This window comes from Pinus tabuliformis, chromosome 1_1 (assembly GCF_031772625.1).
Source record: "Pinus tabuliformis cultivar Carrire ecotype Pingquan chromosome 1_1, CPIR1, whole genome shotgun sequence".
NCBI lineage: Eukaryota > Viridiplantae > Streptophyta > Pinopsida > Pinales > Pinaceae > Pinus > Pinus tabuliformis.
In genome coordinates, this window is record NC_142297.1 from 423,484,396 (window position 1) to 423,512,113 (window position 27,718).

The window sequence follows — 27,718 nt, forward strand, 5'->3', positions numbered from 1 at the left end:
CGAGATAGACACCCCAAAGCCGGAAGATAGAAGAAGCTCTTGCATAGACGAACGAGTGGAGAATAAGTAGGAGCTTTTGATAGCCAAGAAGATACAATACGAGGTGAGGTAAGTTAGGTCAGGTATGAATCAGTGAATACGAGATCCAAGCACTCCCGCATAGAAGAACGAGTGGAGAACAAGTGGGAGCTTTCGATAGCCTAGTGGTTACACTACCAGGTGAGGTAAGTTAGGCCAGGTATGAGTCAGTCAATACGAGATCCACGCACATATCAACGAGGTCAAGACGATACCAGTTAACTTACACATTTAGCCATAACCAATATCACCTGGTTGTGTTGTGTTATATACGATACATCATGTTCAATACTTAAAATTTTTATAAATAATATTGCGTACTATAGTACAGGCGCCTAGGTGCGAGTAGTGTTTTTAGTTAATGCATGTGGATATATATATTATACGTGCATATATAAAGTTAATAAGTTCCATTGTAGTTCCAAAATATGCTAGTATAACTCTTTCTTCTTTCGGCCTTCAAAATCTCTGTAGTTCACTACATGTTGAGTTTTTAGCTAGTAGAGAGTCTGAAGCTGGATTATTTACTAGTTAACCCTTTTGTTCTCTTAGTTGTTGGACTAAGCATGGCTCTCTCTAAAACTAAGCGTAGCTTTTTGTTCTAGTTATATGAATTCTAACGTGTCCCAGTGACGTTAGTAAGATGGTTATAGTCTCGATTTGGACTTCAAGGTCTTGAGTCGTACTACTAGCACTTAGGTTGTATCCATATTGAAAATTTATATATGGGGAGATTATGGGAATTCAATTTCTTTTCCTTATCTTATTTATATTATGTGGGAATGCAGACAAATTTTTCCTGTTACGACTTGTGAATATGCAATCTAAAGCTGAGAGGAAGGAGAAGAGGGGTCCAATCATTGATAAATTCTCATTCGGAGTCTAAAATGGATTTACTTCTTACTGGGAACATGCCTTTCCATGAAGTTGACCTATGAGAGGCAGGATATGTCATCAATTTCTTTCAGGTCAGGTTAGCTTGCCTAGGCTAGTTGAGTTTACATATTGATGTTTTTACACTCTTGTTTGTTTGGTTGGAGATGGGACATATTTCATTAAAAAAGCCTTATCATTTTGCTTTTTACCTATCCTTTATAGTTTTTGGAGAACATGCTTGTGTTGGAAATAATACTGAGAGGGGGGTGAATCTGTATTATCGAATCAATAATTTAATTTTCAAAACTGATTTGTATACGCTACTTCAACTTAGTGAACTAGCGTGTATACGCAACTGTACTTAATGTAACCAGCGTATATGCAGAAATTTTTTATTTACCCAAATGATCATGCATTGAACTTTAACCAGTATATCAAGAATTCATTAGACAGTGCAGTAAAAACAGAATAAGGCATCACACATAAGCAACACACATGAACACCAAGATATAAGGTGAAAACCCAATGTGGGTGAAAACCACGTGCCGCAATCGTCTATCTTCTTTTAATAATAAGAAAATTCCGTTTACAATTTTTGTACTGATGCAGTCTTATACCAGTATGCAGGCTTCTACCTGCAGAAGGCTACAACCTTCTCTCATTCACCAGCTTCTACTGGAAGCAAGCTACAACCCCCGAGCTCTTGTACTAGCTGATATGTTTGCTAGTACGTAGGTGATAGCCTACAAAAAGCTACAACCTTCTCTTTTCTTCCAGGGACCACGTTTCATAAATTTTCAGCCTAGATCCATCAAAAACATCATTCAATCATCAAATATATCTGCATCAACCAATCTCATTTTGAACCAACCACAACCGAATCAATCAATCATTCCATCCATCTGATCATTCAGAATGTTGTCACCAAAATGCAGTAACCAAAACCCAAGCCAGAACCCAGAACACTGCAACAGCAAACAAAAGCAACTATAACATATTTTATAAGGTATATGCTACTTCCATGTGTCAAACCTGCGTGCATACGCGCATTCCTCAAGGCAAACCAACGTACAGATCTGCAAATCAAATTTATAATGTATACACTGCTTTGATATGCAAAACCAGTGTGTATACGCTCCTTTTCTAAACTAAACGTGCGTACAGATCTATAAATGATGATTTAAACATTACAACTACTCCAAATTTCAGTCATACCCAGATCATCATATTTACAGACTACAACATGCACTAGTTATTCAGATACATGATCAAACCACATAAAGATAATGCAATTCAAGCCTTAAGATCCTAATACATCATTAGATCTTATCCTTCATCAAACGCTAAGGTTCATCCTTGATTCAGATCGAGCACAGCACCATAAGCCAATAACCTGCATATTAAATCTCACACTTCATCAGATATTCGATACTTGCACACCTTGGACTAATGATCTTCTCCTTCTTTTATAGTTTTAGGCCTTTCTCAATACCATGGACCAAAATCATTTAGGACCAATACCTTGGACCCAATACCTGGGGTCAATACCTTGGACCAATACCATGGATCAAAATACCGTGGACCAAATATTTAGTTGTCCAAGGTATACTCGCTTTTCCTTCCGTGAAAATGCATGTGCATGTATACGCGACTTGTATACATTGAACCTGTGTGTATACGCAGCTTGGTCAATGATGAACCTCCATATACCTCTGTTTTCTTTATTCTGTGAAGACTAATCTGCAATTCTTTGTTACCTGCTATACTTTCTGAACTGATTCCTTGAAGTTGCCCTGCATTTCATCACATCTGTAAACATTGTTGTCATGCATTCTTTCACATCTTATATCTCTTCTGTAGATTTGTTCTGCTACAAGTGGGTTGCCATCAAGTACAATACATCCATCATAATGCCAACAACTTGCACTTCCTTACATTCCTTATGTCATGGGATCTAAAAATTCCTTTGTCAAAACCTTATTTTGACCTTGATGGGTTCAATGAATCAATGCTATCCTCTGGGCACATAAATGGAGACAAAAAATCGAAATAGTATATTGTAAGGCTTCTTTCCACTCTCTCGAGACGGCTTTCACTCTCACAGAGCTACTATGTATAGGAAGAGCAACTTCTTCGCGCTCAAGGGCTTTGATTGTGTGTGCGTCTCCTTATATCGACCAACAACATAAGCATAAACATACACAGATTCCAATACAGTGATAGAACATGGAACTTACCTTACCATATGGAGAGCCAAAACCAACCTCCTTCTTCTCTTTCCTTTGAAATGAATGGAGACTTTCACTTGGCTTTCACAAAAGGAAATTGAACTCCTTGGAACTAAGTCCACATAATCATATACTCTATGTTGGCTTATGGCATGGAACTAAATGCATGGAATTGAATTGTCCCTCGAAACATAGAATCGAGACTGAATTAAGGCTTTCATAACTCTTTTTTCTTAGAATGGAGACAAAATATAGAACGGAACACCTATTGAACAGAGAACTAGTCTAGTTTATAGGGAATGAAATATCACTGGAGATATGGGCATGGTGGGTCACCAAATAAGGCTATAGAGATATAGACTATTAGTAGTAGCTTCCAAGTAGCACTACTAGCCATACCAACTACAATTAGTATATTTCTGTATGAGGCTCAACCATATATGAGCTCATCATGCTAACTAGCTTCTCAGAAGATTCTTGGAACCAATCCAATGAGGCTCAACCATATATGAGCTCATCATGCTACTACAAAACATATGTCCGTACGGAAGTTCACCAAGAACATCAACGCGAATGAGTTTATGAAACTGAGAGGCATTTCCCAAATCAGGTCTGGCATCACTACCATATAACTTCCGAAAGTTAAGATCCACGAGGTAGTCACAAGCTTGCAGTTTATCATTCCACATCTGGAATCCAACTCCCGCTTACTTCTGCAAATGAGAGTCTGCACCTGTCATAAATAGGTCATCCTCAAAAGGTGGCGACATGAGAGGTCTATCATCCACAACCTTCAAGCAGTGGTTTGGATCAGCGTCACTCCTAGTGAATCTCAACTTCATCAAACAACTATCAATCCCCTCATACTAAGCCTGGGGTGTTTTGCTTCAAGCCATAGAGGGCTTGCTTCCACCTGCATACATGAGACTCTCGATCATGCATCTCAAACCCCTCAGATTGTTCTAGACCTGTGGACCTGTTACATGAGGGGAATGGTCCCCTTGTAAGATTCTCCTTCGATACATCTCAGACATGTACCTCTGTAGCATAAAAACTTATGTTGTAGCACGGGAACTGATAGCTTGGAGACTTAATTGTAAAAATACACATAGGTATTTAAAATAATTATTTATTATTAAAGATGGTTTCAATGACAATGAGTACCCTGCTTTTATACTTCAGCAGGTGACCTTTTGTGAAGGGGCATGTCTTTTAGACATGCCTTTTCACTTAATTTAATGACTAATTAACCTAAATAATATTTAATTATTTAATATTTGTTTTTATTTTATTTAGCTAATTCTTATGAATTATATTCATAACATAGCCTCTCCTTTCGGAAGCTTTGTCCTCAAAGCTTTAATACTGGGTTTTCTTCACTTAGTCACTATCGATGTGTACAACTTGGTCATTGATTCGTCGTGTAGATTATCAGTATCATTTCCTTGGATTTTTTTTGATATATATATATATATAAATTTAAAATTTAATTAAATCGACAAGTTATAGTCGTCACCAGAGGGTCACGTTGTTTGACTGTGGCCATTGTTCTCAGTGGATCCTTTATTCGGCGGGTGGCAACAACAGTGGAGATTGCGGTGGAGAAAAAAGTGTATGGTAAGGTAATAGCGATGGAATTGCACGCAGAAAGAAAGGTAACGGGACAGTGACAAGTGAATGACAAAGGCAGGACAGTGGACGAGGTTTTCTGGACGGAGGGGTGTCGAGAGGCGCCGGTGGGCACAACCAACGTAGCAAAGGACTGTGAACGTGGACATGGATTACATGTAATTAGGATGAGGAGGAGGACGGAATCTGCCGTCGTCGTTTCGGCCGGGTTGGTATCTGGCAAAGGGGCCACTCTAAGAGTTATAAGTGTAATATATCCATCCAGCATTAACATCATCAGATGATGTTCTAGCTCCTCTACGTCGAACAAATTCATCTTCTCCGAATTCCATATCCACTTCCATGGCAACACCTTCAGAAACATTTGGTCAGGCTGAACAGGACGTGATGATGTTGCTGTCTCTGCAGGTACCTCAGTACTCTCAAAGTGCAGCTCCTCCAACACGTTATGCACTCCTAACCTGATATAGAGATTTCCCAATTGCATGCCGAAATCTATAAGTGGCCTATGTGAAGAAACGCCAAATCTGATATACCAATTTGACGGAAGCCGATGGATTTTGAGTACTTAAGAGGCTGTCATAATCGCTCCAACAACTATAGCTTGGGGTTCATATCGAAGAAAAAGCGTTGTGTGCAATGAGTCAGTGGTGTGGTCACTAGAGGAACAAGCTACATCAGTTGATTGATTTGACCATCTTGAATCTACGCCACCAGCATCATAGAGTGCAGATGCTAGAGTTTGATAATTTGTTTGTTGTTGAGGATCACCTTTTTGCAAATTCTTGCCTTGTCGTGATGTTGTATTGCTTGTATTGGCAGTCTCAGCATTCTGAGAATCCCTCGTCTGTGCAAGTGCTCTTTCTTCTTCAGAAACACGATATTCATAATATTTGTAGTCGAGACAATGTACATCGAACAAGACCCTAAAAGGTGTATTGCCAGGATTTTTTTGCTTGGTAATATTTTCAAACTATCTCCCATTCTTTGCCACAAAACATGCTAACTTGTCAGCAACTTTCTTTACTTCTGGATCATTGGGTGGAGATGTTGCATTTTGGGGGGCATCTTGCGAATCCTCAACGGTATTTGATGCCTCCAACTTTAATCTCTTTGACTGTCTATCTAAGCCCCTTTTCCCATCTTCACTTTCATCTTCAACTTCATTTGGATCATCATCTTTATCTTAATCAAATATATCATTTATTACACCTTCATTTTGATTATCACTATTCTGGTCAACATCTTCTTCTCCTGCTTCACCTTGTTCTGTTCCTTCACTTTCACGATCATCTTCCTTATTATTGATTTCCTTTATACATACTTTAACTTCTGCACATGATTTTTCTAAATGTTGAAATGCTTCCTGAATACGAAGTTGTTCAATGTAATCTAGATGTGAACGTAATGACACATTGTGCAGAGAACTACATTCAAAGGCCCGCATAATTATATCGTGTGTCATGGCTCTGATACCACTGTAGCATAAAAAATTATGCTATAGCACGAGAACTGATAGCTTGAAGACTTAATTGTAAAACTACACATAGGTATTTAAAATAATTATTTATTATTATATATAAAATGTATAAGATGGTTTCAATGTACAAGGAGTACCCTGCTTTTATACTTCAACAAGTGACCTTTTGTGAAGGGGCATGTCTTTTAGACATGTCTTTTCACTTCATTTAATGACTAATTAACCTAAATAATATTTAATTATTTAATATTTATATTTATTTTATTTAGCTAATTGTTATGAATTATATTCATAACAACCTTCATGCTCTTCCAGAATTAGGGCATCCCTGTCACCATCTGACTCACATCCGGTAGGGCGCCATAATAAGTAGACCTCCAGTGCTATAGATGAGATGTGACAACTAACATTATCCCCAATGGACCATCCTCCAACTTGATACAAATTTCCAACCCTGAACCCATGAGTAAAAGCATCTTAGAAAATTCTATTTTCAAACACGTACCTTTCCATCGATGAATGCCACCCTAAAATGTTTGACTTCCATTGTCGAAATCGAAACCAGGTACTTCTTGCGATCAGGTACATAAAAGAGATTATGTAAATGAATCAAGTTACCCTCATTCAATTGAGGGGTAATATTCCCTACACCCTTTCTAGGATAAGTGGCATCTGCTCCAAGTATAATCCCATGATTGTTTCCATCTCTAATAAATTAGAGAGATCATCCTTCTATCCGATGAAGTGCCTTGAAGCACTATAATCAATAAGCCAAATTCCCATAGAATCCAAAGGAGAGGGCTAATATAACATAAAACTTCTTTATCTTATGAGAAACAACATTTGATTCTTCATACCTAGGGTTCCTTGCTTTCTCTGAAGAGTCGGCCATTTCCTTGATGACCTGCATTACATGTCATTCCTCTAATCATTAAAGATTTCGTTGGAATGATTGTTATCATCATCAAGTGGTGTGTCCCTGCCATTCGGACACTCCTTCACATAATGGCCAAACTTGTTGCAACCAAGGCATCTGCGTTTCTTTTCACCCTTAGATTCGGACTTCTCATTGAAGTGATCTTTAGGTAGGCCATCAAAAACTTCCGCTACGTCGTTCTGATAATATTCTCTGCTTCAACTTCACCCTCAATGAATTTTAAGAGGGATGAGGTATCCACTAATCCTTTCGTTCTTTCCCAACTGTCTTCGGTGATTGCTATTTCACTCTTGCTTGGGCTTTGTCTTCACCTCAGCTCTGATACCATGTTAATTTTAGGTATGTTCTATGCTTAAAGCAATTTATTTCAATTTTCACAGATAGCTCAATATCTTTTCCAAATTAGCAATCACGTCAGCATAAAGGTAAACAACAGATAGAACATAAACATAAATCGCAGAAGACAAGGCAAGACAAGAGGAAACAAGATGTGGCGCTAGCTAGCGACAAACCCCAATGTGGGGAAACCCTTGATCAATTCTTCTTATATGTTCTTCAATAGTTCAGCAGAAAGAGAGAGAGAGAGAGAGTACATTTACAACAAAAGTCAACACTTTGACTTATCTAGATAAGAATATAGATCATCTCTAAGAAGATGAGATCAGTTGAAGACATGTTGCTTCAACTGATTCTCCAAGGTGACTCCTTCACCTATCATCATGTTGCATCCCGTCATCATGCTGCACCTCACCGTGTTGCACCATGTTGCACCCATCATCACAATGCTAGACCTCATGACTGCTGCACCTAATGCTGCACTGCGGTCCCATGTGCCATGGTTGAATCATGTTGTCATACTACATGTCTCATGTGTTTCCAGCACCATGCCCATGTTTTCCACACTTGTCATGCTATACCATGCATACTATTGTCCATGCTTGTTGCTATCATGTCACAACTGTTGTCCCACTTTGTTGCCATGTCATATCACAATTGTTGTCCCACTTTGCTACCATGTCATATCACCACTGTTGTACAATGTCCATTGTCCTATGTCATAGGGTTGTCCCATCATAGTTGTTGTCCCAACATAGTTGCTATACCTTGCTATTGTCATATGTGACTTTGCAGCACTGTGTAGCTTGCATGTCCATGCATCTAGGCAGTACCATGTAGCCAAGTTGTCTATTAACTTTGTTGCACTAGTTTGCAGCACCATGTAACCTTGTTGCCATGTGTTGTTTCACAACGTTGCACTACTACATTGCATCACTGGATAGGGCATCACCCTACAGCCCTTATCTTCCACACAAATCAACAAGGCAACCTTCTAAAGACTGCGATTAAGCAAGGGAATAACCCTCCATACCTACGTTATTTCTTTAGGCCTTGTTTAACTGCGGTTAAGGCCACGTTGTCCCTTCACGCTGCTTAGGGCAGCCTCCATGTTGTTCTTTTGAACCCTTATATTGTGGCTATATCTTCGTTTTCCACACAGTCGTTCCTCTGCCTAATCCGCCCAACATTATGGAACAACCCTTACTTACCACGCTGTCACCTACAGCAAACCCTCACTGCAGTGCATAAACTTGACTTCGTTAGCACTGAATTAGAGCAGTGTTTATGGCTAGATTAGACCAGCATTTAGGGCAGCGTTTAGGTCTGCATTAGGGCACCCGTAGGTCTGTGTCTAGGGCTTCCTTCCATCTGCGTCTAGGGCTGCCTCTTTTCCTCCAACGTCTAGGGCTTCCACTCCTAAATTTGTCTTCCACTAAAACCCAAGACAAGCGGAAAGAGAAATCAAGATAGAAGTGTGTGTGAGAAATGACTCTCAAGTCATCTCCTTTTATACTAAAACGTTGAGCACATGTGGGGTTTATTTGGTTGTTGGCCGACATTGATGAATTGTCTTATAACACAAATAAATTCATAACTCCATGAATACTTATTGGAATCGAATGATCTTTTGATCAATCCTACACCTCTCAATGACAGGGATCCAAGAAAAATAGCAGCTGCCATAAATAAGATGACCCACATGGAGTTTGGCCCTAGTTGCCAATTTTAACAAACATAAACAACAGAAGACAAGAGGAGACAAGATGTGGCACCAACCAAGGATAAGCCCCAATCGGGCAAACCCTTGATCAATTCTTCTTATATTCTTCAATACTTCAGCAGAGAGAGACAAAGAGAGAGTACAATGATTCAATGTCAATACTGACTTTCCAAACAAAAGATCTTCACCGTGAAGATGACACAATGGAGTTATACTCCTGGCACCAAGGACTGCAGCTCAAAGTATTGATAGAGCAGCCCTCAATCTTCAACTAATTGCCGCATATCAAGCTTCTAGAGTAAGGTTCTGCAAGGAGAGATTACACCACCATGTTGCTCCTTGTTGGTTGAGTCAACCTCAACGCAGTCCTTCTAAGATCATGTTGTTGGCTATGGCCTGTGGCGTAGCTCAACAAGTACTGTCTCCTAGCAGTCTCAAAATCTACCCAAATTTGTCTTGCAGTTGCTCTCTAAGGGAAAGTTGTCTCCTTTACAATTCAGAGCAGCCTTCTAGCCCTAAACAATGGTTGAATAATGGCTATGCCCTCCTCTTATTACAATGGCATCCAACAGCCCTTAGAACAGGCTTGTGGCAACTTATTAGAGTGATTGTTAACCCTCCAGCAAGTGCTCAATCAAACCTCCTAGCCTCGGCCTTCAAGAACAAGGCCTCATCCTGCAAACCAGCAATTATGCCCTCTAATTGGACCCTCGAAACAGCGCTTAAATATCCACATTAACTAGTCTTTTTCTTATTGCCACTTAGGCTCTTTGGGTTGCAAATATAGGCCTCCTTTGAATGCGTCCAGAACTCCCTTCCACTACAACTATATCTCTCTTTCTACTATGGCTAAGTTTTTCTTTTGACTGCATTTAGAGCTTTTCTTAGGCTGCAGCTGGGGCATCCTTCATTGACTGCATTTAGGGCACATTAAGACAATGTATTCTCCTTTTCTTAACTACAGCAAGCTCTCCATTAAGACATCGCTTTAGACTTCATCTTAACCATTGTTTTAAGATCCAACCGACTCGGAACTGACTCGGACAAGTTGGTCCGAGCCGGAAAGAGAAAAAAAAAAAATACAACCCAGCAGAAAATTCGGTTTGGTCAGTCGAGTTATCACTGACCCAACCGAGTCATAGCATGACCCTACCGAGTCAGTGATAACTCGGCCGACTCAGCTGGGTAGCTGACAATGGCCATTGAACCATAAAAACGCACCTTTTTTATTTTTTTTCATTTTCCTAAGTGTGGGGGACTCCAAAGGGGCTTATCAATTAGTTTGTTGGTCTTTGGGGTCCATTCCCCTCTCCCAAACCCTAGTATTTGATCATATTGCCCTACTAAGGCTATGTTATTCATGGTAATGTTAAATTCTTAAAGTAAAAGGATAAATATGAAGATTAAGGAGAAAAGGATGAAAATGAAGATTAAGGAGAATGTCACTTTTACTTAAATTTTTAACATTACCATGAAATGACTCAGGATGTTTGAGAGTGGTTTCGGCCTCATTGGATTTCATATGGAGAAAGTAGAATTTTAGATTTCATTCAAATTCCAGCAGACTTATCGATTTTTCAAGATTTCCAGATTTGTGGATTGCAATGTTTCCATTGAATTTTGTCATGTATTGGGGTATGGAACTCATATTTAATCAGGAGCACCAATCCCTCTATGTACCTTGATGTTAGTGACATTGGTTGTCGAACTCCTCCAGGATTAGCTCCCAGAACCCAAACCGGCAGCTTCCAAAAATGTCGCTCCCACTCTCGTTTTCGCTCCCGCTCCCTCTCCCAAGTAACATTGAGGATGATGTTAGTAACTCTTGCAGTAGCCAATAGTATTGGTCACAGAATTTTGTTGTAGAGGTAGTTTCTAGCCTCCTTGGTTATGTGTTTTTGTTTTGATCTCTATATGATCATCGTGTATGTATTGGACAGTGCACTAGGTGCCATTTTAATATAATGGATATATTCAAGATCCTACTTTGATCATATGTTGTCTTCTATCTATACTCTAATTTTGTGTGTTTGGAAACATGAATGAAAATCTTTAAAATTACGTGTTTTTATAAAAAATAAATATTTAATGTATTTTTGCAACGACCGAGTCAATGAGATCGAGCCAGTCGAGTTGATACCGAGTCAGAGTCGGATTCGGAGTCGAAGTCGACCCTCAGCCGAGTCGGAGTTTTAAAACATTGATCTTAACTGTGTATAAGTGCCTCCTCTTGACTGCGTAGAGGTGTCTCCTCCTAGGACTGCAGCTAGGTCACTTTAGAACTGTGGATAGAGCTCCCTCCTTGAGTGCGAAGAGCCTTTTCTTTTGACTACGTCTAGGGCTAGGGCTAGATCTCCTCTAGGGCAGTGTATTCTCTTTTAGATCTCTCCTACCACCAAAACCGAAACAAGTGGGGAGAGATCACAAGAGATTTATGTCTAACATAACTTGTAAGCCACCTCTATTTATAGTGCAACGTTGAGATAAGTTGGGTTAATTTGGTTACTGGCCGACCTTGACGAATTGTCACATAACATAAATAAATTCATATCTCCATGAATACATGTCGAATTTAGATGATCTTTCGATCAATCCTACACCTCTCGGTGAGAGGAATCCAAGAAAAATATCAGTTGCATAAATAAGAAGACCCACATGGAGTTTGCCCCTAGTTGCAATTTTAACACTCTCTCTCGGGAGAACCCCATCTTCTAATCCATCTACCAGTCTGTACTCTTTGTCATCAATGCAATGCCCTACACTTCTCTTCTCTACTCTACTCTAATCCACTGAACTATGAAGAAGAAGAAGTGATCAAGAATGTATCATACCATTCTCTATTGACCTTAAGTCAGTCCCATATAAAGAGAGTATCTCATACCACTCTTACTAATCCGAGAACAATTCGAAATAAAGAGTCTCTCATTCCACTCTTACTGATCTAAAATCAATTCCAAATAAAGTGGGTGTCTCATACCACTCTTACTGACCCGAAGTCATTTCCAATTGATCCCAGATCAATATCATCCTAGCATAAGGAGTACGTTTGCACACGATTCGTCCGTCGGTAGTATTATGGTCCCTATACTCATTTCCCTACTCATTAGCCGGATGAGAATTACTTCCCATCAGTCCCAGACCGCATGGGTAGGATGAACCACCCATCTTGCCTACATGTCGCCATTGGGTATCCCAGGGTAAGGTTGAATCACCCACCCTGTACACAACAAATCACTAGGGGAAGGTTGAACCACTAACCCTATCATTGTGTCTCAATAGGAGAAGGATGAACCACTCATCCTTCCTACATAGCAAACCATTAGGGGAAGGCTAAACCACTCACCCTATGGTTGCTCATGTCTCCAAGAAGTACCCCATGCCCCCAGAGCTCCTAGAGCCCAATATCTAGATCATACAAGACCCTCAGGAGAGGGTCTCTCCACGATTCCTAGTCGTTCTCGGGAAGTCAAGAATTTGACATTTCCCAAGGGTGTCATCCAAATATCAGCGACCTGCACATCAGTCCCAATGTGATGAAGCCTTATTGCTCCTCGTTGTACCATATCCCAGATAAGTGGTGCCTGATATCTATATGCTTGGAGCGTTCATAGAACACGTGATTCCCCAACAAATCGAATCCCACTCTGGTTGTCACAGAAGATCATGGTGGTATCCAACACATGTCCAAACAGCTCACTGAAGAGCTTGCACAACCAAACATCTTCACAAGAGGCTATACTCTCAGCTATGTATTCAGTCTCAGCGATGCTCAAAGAAACTGTCTTTTACTTCTTGCTCATCCAGGATATCGAAACTGAACCCAAGGAGAACCAACACCCATAAGTGTTGTTGCGATCCTCCACACTGCTTGCCCAATTAGCATCAGAATAATTATGCAGCCTCGCATCTTCGACAGTGTCTGTCAGTGCATGAGTGATTTTGCCCCAAAGATATCTCAGAAGATTCTTGGCACCAATCCAATTTGAGTGATGAGGTTCAAACATATATTGGCTCAACATGCTAACTGCAAAATATATATCTGGACGGGAGTTCAACAAGAACATCAATGCTACTATGAGTTGAAGAAACTCAGAGCCATTTCCCAAATCAAGTATGGTAGCAATACGACATAACTTCTTAGAGTTAATCTCCATCAAGGTAGTCATAGGCGTACAGTCCACCATTCCAAATTCGGAATCCAACCCCCTCTTACTTATGCAAATGAGACGGTTTGTACCTATCAGAAAGAGGTCGTCCTCATAAGGTTCCATTATGGGAGGTCTATCATCCACAACCTTAAAGCAATGGTTTAGATCGGTTTCATTCCTAGTGTATCTCAGCCAATGTTTTTAAAACCGGAACCGGTGACCGGACCGGTCCACCTAATGAACCGGTTTACCGACCAGAACCGGTCTAACCGGGACTGGTTTGGTCTAAACGAACCGGTTTTAAAAAAATACATTAAATAATTAATTTTTAATGAAACAAAACTATTTTTAAGATGTAAAACCATGATTCCAAGCCAATAGAGACAAAATATGCAAAGTTTGCTCATTTATATACCATGTAAAGGTGAATATATCAAAATGGCACCGAGTACAATACATATCATCGACAAAATAGCAAAATACATAAGAAATGAGGCTCTAAATGGCCTATAAAGTCCAAAAACAATGCGGCAAGCTATGAGGCCATTGACCTACTACAAGTCTACAGTGTACACATGATCAATCATCAAGTTCATCACCACTACTAGACACAGGATCATCATCAGGAGCTACATAGACATCATCTGGTTCAGAGTCTGAGGATGCCTCAGCCTGATCTACAACCTCAGTATCAATGCCACCAATGACAATAGAAGTGGACCTAATGGAAGCACGAGTTGGTCGACCTGCATGACTAGTGCCTTCCATTGGTTCTTTGCCTTTCCTTGATGCCGCTATTGATCCTAGTTCTGATGCCACCACATAATCTGCATCATCTCCCGCTAAAGCCATGTCGATATCAAAATCAGCCTCAAACATAGGTTCTTCAGTCTCCTCCACCCATTCTGATGTTGGATCAATATTGTCCAACACAATGGCATCTAGATCAGGAGTTTTGCTCATCATTTGGAGCTCCGATTGCATTTATTGTTTAGCCCCAAACCATGAAATCCTGAAAACCATTAAGTCTGCTGAATTTTGAGTGAAATCTAAAATTCTAGTTTCTCCATATGAAATCCAATGAGGTCGAAACCACTCTCAAACATCCTGAGTCATTTCATGGTAATGTTAAAAATTTAAGTAAAAGGATGAAAATGAAAATTAAAGGAAATGTCACTTTTACTTTAAGAATTTAACATTACCATGAATTGCTAACATTGTTAGGGTTGAAACACCCTTAGTTTCCCCCCAAAACCCCTGAAACACAGTTAAAAATATGATTTTTAAACTTTACGGTGGGCATGCCTAAAACCGGCCGGTTTAGGACAAAACCGGCCGGTTTGATACAAACCGGCCGGTTTTGTCCTAAACCGGCCGGTTTTCACCGGTTAGGGCCAAAAAAAGGTGAAATGCCAAGTCAAACCGGGTTTTTTGGCCGGTTCGGACCGGCAGCCTTGCTAACCGGCCGGTTTGACCGGTAACCGGTTTTTGAAAACGGTTTTAAAAACTATGATCTCAGCTTGATCACATAGTTGTCAATCCTCTCATACCAAGCCCGGGGTGCTTGCTTCAAACTATAGAGAGCTTTCTTCAACCTACATACATGACATTCCCGATCATGAATCTCAAACCCCTCGGGTTGTTCCACATTTGTGGTCTCACGGTGAGAGCAATGGTCCCCTTGTAAGTTTTCCTTTGGTACATCTCGAACATGTACCTTCATGCTCTTCTTTGAATTCAAGCATCCCTGTCACCATATGTCTCACATCGAGTAGGGCCCCACAATGAAGATGGGAAACCTCCAGTGGCATTGAAGAGATGTGGCACACAACACGGTTCCCGATGGACTTCCTGCAACTTGATACAAATTGCCAACCCTGAACCCAAGAGTAAAAGCATCTTTAAAATTCCTTTTCCAAACACTTACCTTTCCATCGATGAATGCCACCTTGTAACCTTTGTCTTCCATTGTCGGAATGGACACTAGGTTCTTCTTGAGATCAAGTACATAAAGAACTTCTTGTAAATGAATTATGTTACCCTGATTCAATCGAAGGGTAACATTCCCTACACCCTTTACAGAATAGGCGACATCGTCTCCAAGAATAATTTTCAAGTTTGTTTCCTTCTTTATCAAATTAGAGAGTGCTTCCTTGTATCCAGTGAACTGCCTTGAAGCACCACTATCAATAAGACCATTTCCCAACATATCCAGAGAAGAGGTAGAGGAGAGGGCCGATATAAGATAATATTCATTTTCCTTGTCAGAAACAACATTTGATTCTTCATACCTGGAGTTCCTTGCTTTTTTGGAGGGCCGAGCACTACCTTGATGTACTGCATTCCTTTTTCCTTTGCCATTGTACCTATCATTCCTTCAACCATTGAAGTTATTGAACTTGCCCCTGGAATGATTATGATCATAATCATGTGATGTGTCCCTTCTATTCGGACACTCGCTTGCATAATGTTCAAACTTATTGCAGCCAAAGCATCCGCCTTTCCTTCCTCCCTTAGATCCAAGCTTTCCATTGAAATGACCTTTAGATGTTGCGTAATTTCTCCTTTTGCCGTGAGCGGAGAAAGCGGTAGGGTTGCCTCTATTAAAAGGCATTTCTTGTTCCACCATCCTAGTTTCTTCTTGAATGCATCTCCACGTCAATTCTTCAAACCCTGGAATTCGATCATTATTGAGAATAGTGGTTCATTATTGGAAGTCAGAATCGGAGCAAGAAAAGCATATCGTAGCAAGAGAAACATATCGAAGCAAGAATAGCGGAGATCACAGAGAAGCCATAGGAAAGAAAAAGAGTCAAAGAAAACAGCAAAGGAGCCATATCGGAAATATCGCATATGCCCAAGAAGAACCGAAAGGAAGAAAACAACGGAGGAGCATTGTGACAAAGGAGCATAAACAAAGATATCGGAGAAATTGTACCATATCGACGTTTTCTATTATATTGGGTTATGTAACACTGCTCAAAACCCCCGATTGTGATATACAACACAAACCTAATAGCTCCACTACAATACGACTTAATGAAACATCACATCCGTTGTATCAAAGTTGTCATATCAAAAGTCTTAAGGGATGTCATGTTAAATCTAACGATTGTGATAGAATATGCCGACCCGCTGGACCACTATAATACATGTCACAAATCATAAATAGTTGTCAGTCAAAACGGCGATTGCAATTATTGTGGACCGTCGATTGCAATAGAGTGGTGGACCCCAAACCGCTGATTGCAATAAAGTAGTGGACCCAAGACCGCCGATTGTGATAATATTGTGGACCCGATTAGCATATCAAAAACAGTTTATTGAATATCAAATCTGCTCAGTCGAATGTAGGGGAATCGACAATATTATGTGCAAACCTCTGATTCTCATGAAGTTGCGATTGCAGGATTAAACGTGATGATGTGGCATGTCGGACCTCCATGTGGGATAGCCTCTCCTATGTGATATCCGTAAATAACAAGTCTATCAAATGAATATTAACAAAAGGCCCCACTGATATATTTTGTAATTTTGGCCTAACTTTCCCAATGAATGTGTCTTTCGGTCATTAGAGAAACTCGTATAAAAACGGGTTCAAAAGCTTCACTTGAAATAAGGATCTCGGAGTATCAATCATAGAGAAGAAGAAAAAGTCCACAACTCCTAAACTTGAAGGAACAAAGGAAGCTGAAGCTCGACCAGGAAAGAAGGAAGACTAAGGTCGATCGTAGGAGAAATACACAAGCAATAAATATTTGAAGAATGAATAAAGTCGAGACTGACTGCGTATAGGATCATTCATAGAGCCTGGACCTGTGTTTAACAGTGATTCAGATGACGGTTCAAAAGATTATCTCAGTTTGAACAGGGTTGTTTTAATTGAACGCACAATATAAAGCCATGGCAGTTATTCCTTTGAAGCAGCTACTCCTAAAGCAGCTACCACGATAGTGAGAACAAAGGCTCGAAACAAAAATTATTTGGTACAGATTTTTGAGACTTAGTGCAACTTACTGAAGACACATTGTTGAGCAGCCTACTTGTCCGTAGAGGTAATCTTGGAGACCATGATGCATTAGTCATCAGGAAGTGACCTTGGAGAAATTGGTTAGGTAAATACGAAGAACAATGGCGACACTTTCATGGTAAGACAAGGTTGTCATTAATAAAGTAATGTGGAGACCAAGTGAAGACATTGCTGAAAATTCACAAGGCTCGTTGAAGAAGACATAAGGAGTAGTGGGAAATGGTGGAGAGGATGCCTCGTTGTACAAGCGAGAAATGGGAACCCACTTTTCGAACCCCCCCCCCACCAGTGATTAACTGTCCGAGGAACTAGAAGGGGTTGAACCCAATCACTCGTCATTTATCCGGGCAGGTTGAATCGTGGTTGTTGCTTCTTGCGCACCAATTATTACAAATGACAAAAGTGTCGCATCCAACCATAACTTTATTACAACTTATGATAATCATGATTAAATGATGCAATTAATTAATCTAAACATACTTAATTAACCTTCAAGCATCTTCTAAATTCATGGATTGGTCATATCCACTCCACACTAACTTACATTTAGATGAATTTGGGCTTTGAGTTATACATTTTGTTCTAGGTTGTAAGTATAGAAGGTCCCAAAATTTATAGCAGATTTGTACAAGTGGGTATATTCAAGTCACTCAATTGTGAGTGGTTCAATCACTCCATCTCACTAAGATGGTTTTCCTTTCACTCTTAGCACTCTTAGAAGTTTGTCGCCACTTATGCACTCTTATCTCACCCACCAGAGGGACGTGGTTAGCTCATGGGTGTACTAGTCATTAGAACAACATTTTAGAGTCATCCCTGCTAGAGGAACCAAACTTATCGAAGGGGCAATCGCACACCCCCATCACTCACAATTCACGATGCACACAGGCCTAAGATTCGAATTCTATTCCGTGCCACCACTATCTCACTGAGTGACCTTTGTAGCGGATCTCACTAAGCATGATCCACATCTCCTGAATCCTTCCATGACATAACAATCAAGGTATGGTGGATAGGTCAATGGCCAGAAGGAGGGAAATGAGCAGGGTGACCGTGAACTACTTAAAACACTTTCTCTTCCATAGCAAATTGATACAATATGGAATGCGTTCTACTTCCACATGTGTTGATCGTCGCCATTCTATCCCTTTAAGTCTATTTCTATCCACCCCTCCAGTGGCTAAAGCCTCATCATCCCTGATCGGTATAATGCTTGGACTCTTCCCCTCCTATTGGTCGAGTACTAGTTCCTCTTTGATGACACCACCAACCAGGGAGACAACTTCTTTCTATTTCTCATGCTTTACGATCCGTCGATTCCTTCCTGCCCACTCCTATGACTTCTTCATGATATTTATATGTGACCTCGTACTGCACCTACCTGAACTTACTACCCTTAACTCTATGACGTTTGTTTTCCTCGCATTGAACTAGGTCAGTTTTCCTCTCATTCATTAAGCTTCATTTTGGGTACTTTTATTGTCTTTGTTGCCTGACCTCAGGATTTTTTGTCTCGCTTTCTTATCTTGAGGCATAGGACTATTGTGTCTTTTTTCTATTGAGTATTGTTCTATCAAACCGCTCTCAAGTACTGAAAGTGAGAACTCAATGCAAGAGGTACTGCCCATATGAAACACTATTCTCGAAACTGTGTCAAGCTAAAGCTTTTGTCTTTATTTCTCCAATTCAACATCTGCAGGCAGGCTCGACTGATAAGGAGAGGTGTGCACCCAAGCTCAACCAACGAGAGAGGAAGGATGGCTTACCTAAAGCATGAAGCTAAAGAAGGAACTACTTGTCCATATCAGACAAGGTCTCATAAGGCTTGTTGAGATATCTAGAGCATTAGTAATAAGGATTTCTCTTGATTAGTAGCCGCTTGTGAATGTTTTTTACTTCTTTAGATTAGAATCTTCTTCTTCTTAGATTATTAGTGTTCTTCTTCATCAAACAATAAACAATGCATAAACATAAATAGACAAGAGAGACAGATTGTAGGCTATCATCCAGGGCCAAAACCTCAGACTCATGAAAAGGAAAACCCGCACAAATTCTTCTTATAGAGATTCCAATTGACGAATACAAAGACCAAGATCCTTGACCTATCTACCACTCCAAGACCAAGACACAAATCCTCTTGACCTTCCACTTCGACCTTTGTATCATCACTGAGATCTTATCACTGTCTTCATATTGAGATTTCCTATACTCTGAGATCTCCTTGTTGTCATATAACAGAGGCCTTACTCTCTGCTCTTTGCCATCGAATTCAGAAAGATCCAAACTCCTCTTACCTGTAATATTATTCGTACATTAGAGAGATCCGAACTATAGCCTCCTTGGATCACCAAACTATAGTCTTCTCTAGCATCAGATTGGAGTATAGATGTCCTTGTTCGGGATATTGTAGTACTGAAACCTTCACTCAAAAAATCTAAACTTTTGTTTTCTGTGATAAGCCAAAACCAAATCCTCATTGTCCCTTCCTTATCTATCTGAGCCTCTTCGTTGACATCTGAACTGTGATTTGAAATTATCATTGTTTTGTTCACCCAAATTCAGAGAGATACAAATGTTGAAACGTGGAAATGCAAAGAGCCCACATGCCTACTTATAGTGATTGTCCTATAAATAAGCCAACATGTCTTTATGCAAGGTTGTGTCTTCAAATAGTGAGCCAACATGAGTGTTGTTAATCCATCTTAAAGTCGACATAGAAGAGGAGGAATTGTGCTTGTTGTTGGAGGGTTATTTCACAATCTTATTGACTCGTATTCATTCTTAATACATGACATTGACTCTATATGACTTTTATGACAAATCCTAAATCTCTCAATGCGCTTATCTAAAAATAAAACTTCTTGCTCATGAAACCCATGAAGCAAGGCATAATAATAGTTTTTTTTCTTCTTTACATCATTAACAAAAATCATAGTTACATGTCATTATGAAGACCGCACCTAGTTACACTTTTCCAACAAGGCTACCATCGCCGTTTGATTTTTTTTGTGCCTGCAGAAAATAGTCCCCAGCTACATAAATTAAAAGAAAGGAAAATTAAATTTTAAATTAGAAAAAAGAATGTTATGAATAAAATATATATAAAATAATGTAAACATTATTAAAAATAAATCATGATTAATTAACGAAGAGGTATGCCCTTAAGGATATGACCATTGTTGAAGAGGTATTTTCATAGGTATATAAGCAAGCCCTCACCCTCATTTGTAATCATCTCATATCAATTCATTATATACTTCAATTTACAATTACTTGTACACAAACCTTGTTCGTTACAAAGAAAATTTAATTTAATTTTAAATTTAATTTGCAAAGAGACATGCATCTTTGCGCACCCTAATATCACTATAGAAAGACACTTGAACTTCTCATTTACTCACTCACTCATCACTCACATCTTTGTCTCTCTCATAGGTGGGAAGTAATCTGAGGAAGAGGTTGATGTTTCGAAGAAGTTGAATTTTTTGTGTAATTGCTTAATGTCGTTCTGGGATGTGCTAAAGTAATGTCACATATATCTCGAAGTAATTATCAGTTGCAAAAAATTATGTCTAATTAGCACTAGAAAATCAACATGGTATCAGAGCTTTGCTAGAGAAAGACCTCAATGGAGTTTTAATTTTTGGGGTTGTTAAAATCTTTATGTATAACATATTTACTTTTACTCCCAAAATTTATGCTAAGAACTGAATAAATTATTATGAGTTGTAATAATTGCTAAATATGTTTAATTACTGAAATATAAAGAATGTACAACATATTTACTTCTACTTCTACTTCTACCTAAGAACTGAATAAATTATGATGGGTTGTAATGATTGCTAAATATGTTTAATTACTGAAATATAAAGAATGGACAACATATTTACTTCTACTTCTACCTAAATTTATGCAAAGAAACAGAGAAATTATGGACGAACAATTTAAGAAAGTGAAACAATATGTCGTTGGATTATAGCCTAATTCTAAAGGAGTCAAACACCTGCATCGAATCACTTGGGAGAGACACACTTACCATAAGTTGTAAGGATCCAACACATCGAAATTCACCTAACCCATTGCCCAGATGGGCGACAATCCGAATAAGCCTAGTATATGGCTAGGAAGCATATTAGGGTATACTCGCTACCCAAAGAATAATCCTTGAACCTGAAGGTATACTCGCTACCCGAGAAAAGGTTTTACGATTTAAGACAATAAAGGAATACCTCATCAAATGGAATAGGTTACCAAAGGAGGATTCGTCTTGGGAATCAGAACGTTTCATGCATCAACACCCAAGCCTACCTATGATTTGAGGACAAAGCATTTTAAGGGGAAGGCAATGTTATGAACTTAAAGTCATAACAATTAAATAAAATATTAAAATATTATTTAAATAAATAAATTATTAATTATAATCAATTAATTAGCAAATAATTAGTTAAATGAAGAGACATTAGTCCCCAAGGGACATGTCTCTCTGAATAGGCATGGCCAGACAACTCCTATTTAAGGAGCACCACCTCAGCCTTGTAAACATCATTCAATTTTTATCAATATATATATATATATATATATATATATATATATTACATTTAGAATTTATCTGGTGTTTTATTATCAGTCTACAACAATTTATAATTTAAATTATAATATCTAGCAAAAGCTAGGTGAGATTTTCCTTTCTCAAGGAAAGGACATTGTGAAACTATTCGAGAGATGTGGGATGGTGGACTGCAAGAATCTCTTGAGATATCTTCATGGCAGAATCAACTATGGACTAAGATACACTATCGGGAATTTGAGACTACATGGATATACTGATGTTGTCTAGGTTGGCATTCTGGTGAATCGAAATAGCACATCAGGATGTTTTTTTCTCTTTAGGGTCTGCTTCGATTTCTTGGATGAGCATGAATCAAAAAACGGTTGCTATAAGCATCGTGGAGGCCGAATGCATTGCAACTAACATGGCCTGTTGTGAGGTTGTTTGGTTGAGGAAGCTCTTTAGTGAGCTATTTTGCCACGTGTTGGATACCACTATGGTCTTTTGTGACAACCAGAGTGGGGTTCGCCTTTCAAAGAATCTTGTGTTCCACGACCGCTCCAAGCGCATTGATATTTGGTACCACTTTATCCGGAACATGGTAAAACGAGGAGCAATAATTCTCCAACACATCACGGTTGATGAACAGGTCACAAACATCCCCACGAAGCCCTTAGGGATGGTCAAGTTCTTAGCCTTCCGAGAGAGATTTGGAGTCATGGCAAGACCCTCCCATGAGGGTCCCGCTTGAGTTGAACACTAAGCTATAGGGGCTCCTGGGGGCTTAGGGTACTTATTGGAGCTATGAGTGACCATAGAGTGACTGGTTAACCTTCCCCTATAGGTTTGTTGTGTACAGGGTAAGTGGTTCACCTTCCCCCATAGGTGTGCTGTGTACAGGGTGAGTGGTTCACCTTCCCCTATAGGTGCACTGTTACAAGGTGATGGTTCACCTTCCCCTGTGATACCCCATGATGGTTGACATGTGGGTAGGGTGAGTGGTTCACCTTCCCCTACCATTGATGACACGTGTGTAGGGTGAGTGGTTCACCTTGTCATGTGGCATATGAGCAGAATGAGTGGTTCACCTTCTCCTATAGATGCCCCAACATACATCTTACCCATGTAGTTTGGGACTCATGGGAAGTACCTCTCATCTCGCCAATGAGTTCGGAAAAGAGGATAGGGAGCATAGCACTACAGACGGACGCATTGAGTACTATTGTACTCCCTATGTCTAGGATGCATGTTGTTCAACAGCTTGATCATTCAAGATCAAATTTGATTGCAGTTCTACAATGACTTTTGTCAATGGAGAGTAGCAAGGTCTTGTGACTCACTCTAGCTCGATGCTTATTCATTATTCATATCAATGTTCAACAAAGCGAAGATGAGATGAGATACAAAGATGGTGCATGACGACATGATGGCATGATAATCGATGATGATGGATATATTTGGAGGTGGAATTCCCCAAGTTGAGAGGGAGTGTTAAAATTGGCAACTAGGGCCAAATTCCACTTTGGGCAACTCATTTGATACAGATCAATGTTGCACGAAGCGGAAGCGTTTTTTGGAAGCGGGGACGCCGAAGCGTCATTTTCCAAAAATCTAGGAAGCGAAGCGTCCGCGGAAGCGTCTGCTATATATATATATATATATATATATATATATATATATATATATATATATATATATATATTTGCATTTATACTCAAAACAAACATCCCAAATACCAAATTAATTGTAGAAGACATGAAAACATCGATATTTTTGCATAAATCAAGATAGATATAACATCCATTGTACATTAATGATCTAGAATCTAGATTCTTCTCCTCTTGTCTAGCCTTTGCCTCTACCTCAATTGTCTAGGGATATTAGTCAACATTGCCCAATTTTGATCAAACTACCTAATTCAAGACTTAAAATATGGTAGAAAAAGCTTAACATGTTTGATCGATGATTTTGACTTGATTGAAAGGTAATTTTTTGCTAACGGCGTGCCGCGTGACAAAGGAGTTCAACAATTAACACCACCAACACTAGGGTACATATAGGGCTTGGTGCTCTTGATTAAATGCTAATCGCATACCTTCATACTTGATATAATCTAATGAAATGCCAAAATCCCATTGATCCTAAATTCCTGAAAATTGTTAAGTCTGTTGAATTTTGAATAGGATATGAAATTCTATTTTCTCCATATGAAGTCCAATGAGGTTGGAACCACTCTCAAACATCCTGAGTCATTTCATGGTAATGTTAAAAATTTAAGTAAAAGGATGAAAATGAAAAATAAAGGAGAATGTCACTTTTACTTTAACAATTTAACATTACCATGAAGGATCATCTGCTATATTTATATTTTTTTTGCCTTCATTCGTCACCCTAACCCAAGGTGGACCCACCCCCAACAAGCAAACTCACCGAAAATTAAAAAAAAAAATTGAAAAAAAACGACTTTCTAAACGCTTTTCCGGAAACTTTTCTGGAAGCGTACGCTTCCTCCTACGAAGCGCCATGCTTCCGACGCCCGAAGCGACGTACGAAGCGCACTTTGACGCTTCCGTACAACGTTTCCAATTTTCCGAGAAGCGGCTGAGAAAGCCGAAGTGGCGCTTCCGAATTTGGAAACGCCGCTTCCTGCCAAGCTTCCTAAGTGCTTCGGTACAGGACGCGCTTCGGGGCTTGGAACCATGGTGGGGGGGGCGCTTCGTGCAACACTGATACAGATGATCATTGCATTGAACGCCTCTTTTAGAGATGACCAAAATTGATCTAAAGAATATCTAATTTGGACAAGCAAAAGTGTGATTTTGAATTTATGCCCACTCATGAGTAAATTGTCAAGGTCGGCCACATCATCATGTATGCTCATGAAGCCTAATAGACATGTCTCTTCACCCTCAACAACTTGTATAAACACAAGTGTCCTCTCACCTCATTTGACATCATCATCACTCACACACTCTCTCTCCTCCCATTAGTCCATACAACATTGCGCATTCTCTCACACGTAGGAGGACAAATCTCAGAGCTAAATTGCAGAGCCGAAAATCGGAGAAAATTCTATAGTTTCACGGCGTTGACCAGGGTTGACTTTGACCTTCAAATGAGTGTTTGACTTTGATTTTTTTGGGAGATTATCTTTTTTTGGCAAGCCAACTCTTTTGGCACAACAAATTTCAAAACAGCAATTTGACCAAGTCTGATTGTCGACTTTGTCAATATTTTGCGCTGACTTTGACCTCCTAATCACGCTAAGTTTCACTGCGGAAGACCGAGTTGTTTTGATGACAGTTTATTGTTACTTTTACCATCTTTGACTTTCTAGTTAGGGTTGATTTGACTACAGTTGACTGCAGATTTTGACCGTGTTGTTTTGACTTTGAATTTGGCAAGTCAATTTGACTTTTGTACTCTCTCTCTATTGAACATTTGATAAAATAATAAGAAGACTTGATCAAAGAGTTTTCCCCATCTTGGGTATTTTCCTTGGCATGTGCCAAATCTGGTGTTCTCTAGCCTTGGCTTGTCTTTTGCATATTGTTTTATCTTCACTTTTACTGCCAATGTGATTATTGGTTAGTGTGATTACTGTTGGAAATCTAAATTGGAAATTGTCATTGGGTTGCTAAAGGAACATTGAAGTAATTACCTTTGTTAACTAAAATTAACACCAATCCTAACATTTGTGCTTGTGTCTGCAATCCCTATTGGCATGTCCATTTGAAGGTTGTTTCAAACTCTTTTTTCCTTCTGTCAACAATTTGAATGACTTGAAAAGCTTTGTGATTTCAATTAAACATTGGACAAACTTCTATCTTGTTTGTAAATTTTGTTTTATATATGAGTAGATTTTTTAAATATGCTTTATGCTAAAGCAAAATATATATTCAGTCCTGATCCTCATCACCTTCCAAACCACATGAAAGCCATTATAACTTATAAAATCAAGTGCTAACAAAACATAAACATGAAGCAACTAACTAAATAAAAATACATTTGCAGTATTAAGTAGATTACGAATACTATCAAGAACAATGAAATAGCAAATGCCACAATAAATAAATTTGATAAAATACCTTAAATCAAAAACAGGTTTTGGGTACATCCAATTATCAGATGTTGGCTTCACTTTACCCCACATGTAAAGTTGACCACCTCCTGCATAAAATACACCAATTATGAGTTCCAAATAAAATGATAAAGAATTCTAAACAAATACACAATAAAAATGTATAACAAAACCATTACTAAAAGCAAAAAAACAAGAAAATACAAAATTTAATGCTACTAAACAAATATTCATAAATTTACAACATATATGCAAGACTAGATGATCAAATGCCTTACCAAAACATTTTCCAAGCCAATTGATCCAAAATGTAGTAATTAGTGACCAAAATGGCCAGACAATTTGTATTCAAACTTCTTAGCTTAAAGAGGATAAACTAAAACTAAATTAGAGACAAACTAGTTTGTCTTTCATCCACAAAGCCTCAAAATAAAAAAGCACAGTTAGTACAATGTGTACGAGACTTACCACCAACAAACCAAATTTAACAATATCTATAGATAACTTGGGTTCGAAGTCGAAAATAAAAGAAAGGTTAAAAACTCAACGAGCTTGTAATCATGGTTTTCAGATAATATAAAGCAAGAAACATGTATAAAGTGAGAACGATAGGCAACTTCATGATAATCAAAAGAACTCTATACTCTAAAACTCTTCCATCCTATATCCCTTCCGCTAAACCTTGTCAATGAGCAATATTTGTTGGGAAAATTTTTGTCATATATATTGCTATCATGTTCACTGCAAATATTAATCTTCAGGACAATTAAAAAGCAAATAAGAGAATTCATCTTCATCAACGACATTTAAGCACAAATGAAGTAATTATCACATGTTGCCTTCAACAACCAACATTAGGGGAGAAGCACAATTCCACATGAGCCTAGCATGCAAATAACCAATATTAATTTACATACTATGCATCACCATTACTCATCAATATATCTTACTACCCTGGACACTACCCCTCTAGGGTAGTAATGAACACCATGAAGACATGATAATTCCTTTCAATAAGACAAATCCGTGCACGAAAATTTTAATTCCATGGCATGTTAATGGTAGCAAGTATTGTTTTCTTGCAAGAGATGATGTTGGAAGCTCAACTAGTGTTATATATCTCAATCAGATGCAACCACAATCATCATTGGCCCACAATCATGGAAAATTGTCACTACCACAACCATTATTGTATTCTCTACGATATGTAGGACTTGCAACCCACATCAAAATAATGTTAAAAGGATCTGATATAAATGAATTGAAACACAACTTACTTGGACCTACAATGGAATTACTAGAAAGATGAGATCGAATGTAAATTAAAGGAGAGGAACAAGGCCAAGGATCCATATGTTACTTAAAGCAAGGAAAATATGCTTAATCTTAGAGGTTGGATGTCAAAGTTCCTCTCTTTCCTGGATATTTTCAAGCACAGAGAAGTCGAGATACACTGCACTAATCACATAACCAAAATGCATGGTAAGACACATGGGGACCCACGAAGTACTTTGGACACATGGGTTGATTTGAATTATTTTAACCGATCCAATAACTTTGTCCAACCTCGTACTATTTGTTACTGCTCAAATTAGCAATGTTTGCAAGGTTTGACCAAGACTG

The 27,718-nt window shown here is 38.9% G+C and overlaps 1 protein-coding gene across 1 annotated transcript in view; it reads right to left on the bottom strand.

Annotated features, from left to right (window-relative positions):
- Positions 1-5,379: 5,379 nt before the first annotated feature.
- Positions 5,380-27,718, bottom strand: part of LOC149213500 (Regulator of chromosome condensation (RCC1) family protein) — a 154,795-nt gene continuing 132,456 nt past the window's right edge. Inside the window, exons 11-14 of the mRNA XM_089389052.1 lie at positions 26,021-26,184; positions 6,075-6,177; positions 5,819-5,990; positions 5,380-5,737 (exon numbers count right to left, since the gene is read on the bottom strand). Of these exons, the coding sequence (XP_089245178.1) occupies positions 5,380-5,737; positions 5,819-5,990; positions 6,075-6,177; positions 26,021-26,184 (797 nt within the window). The remainder of the gene's footprint in view (positions 5,738-5,818; positions 5,991-6,074; positions 6,178-26,020; positions 26,185-27,718) is intronic.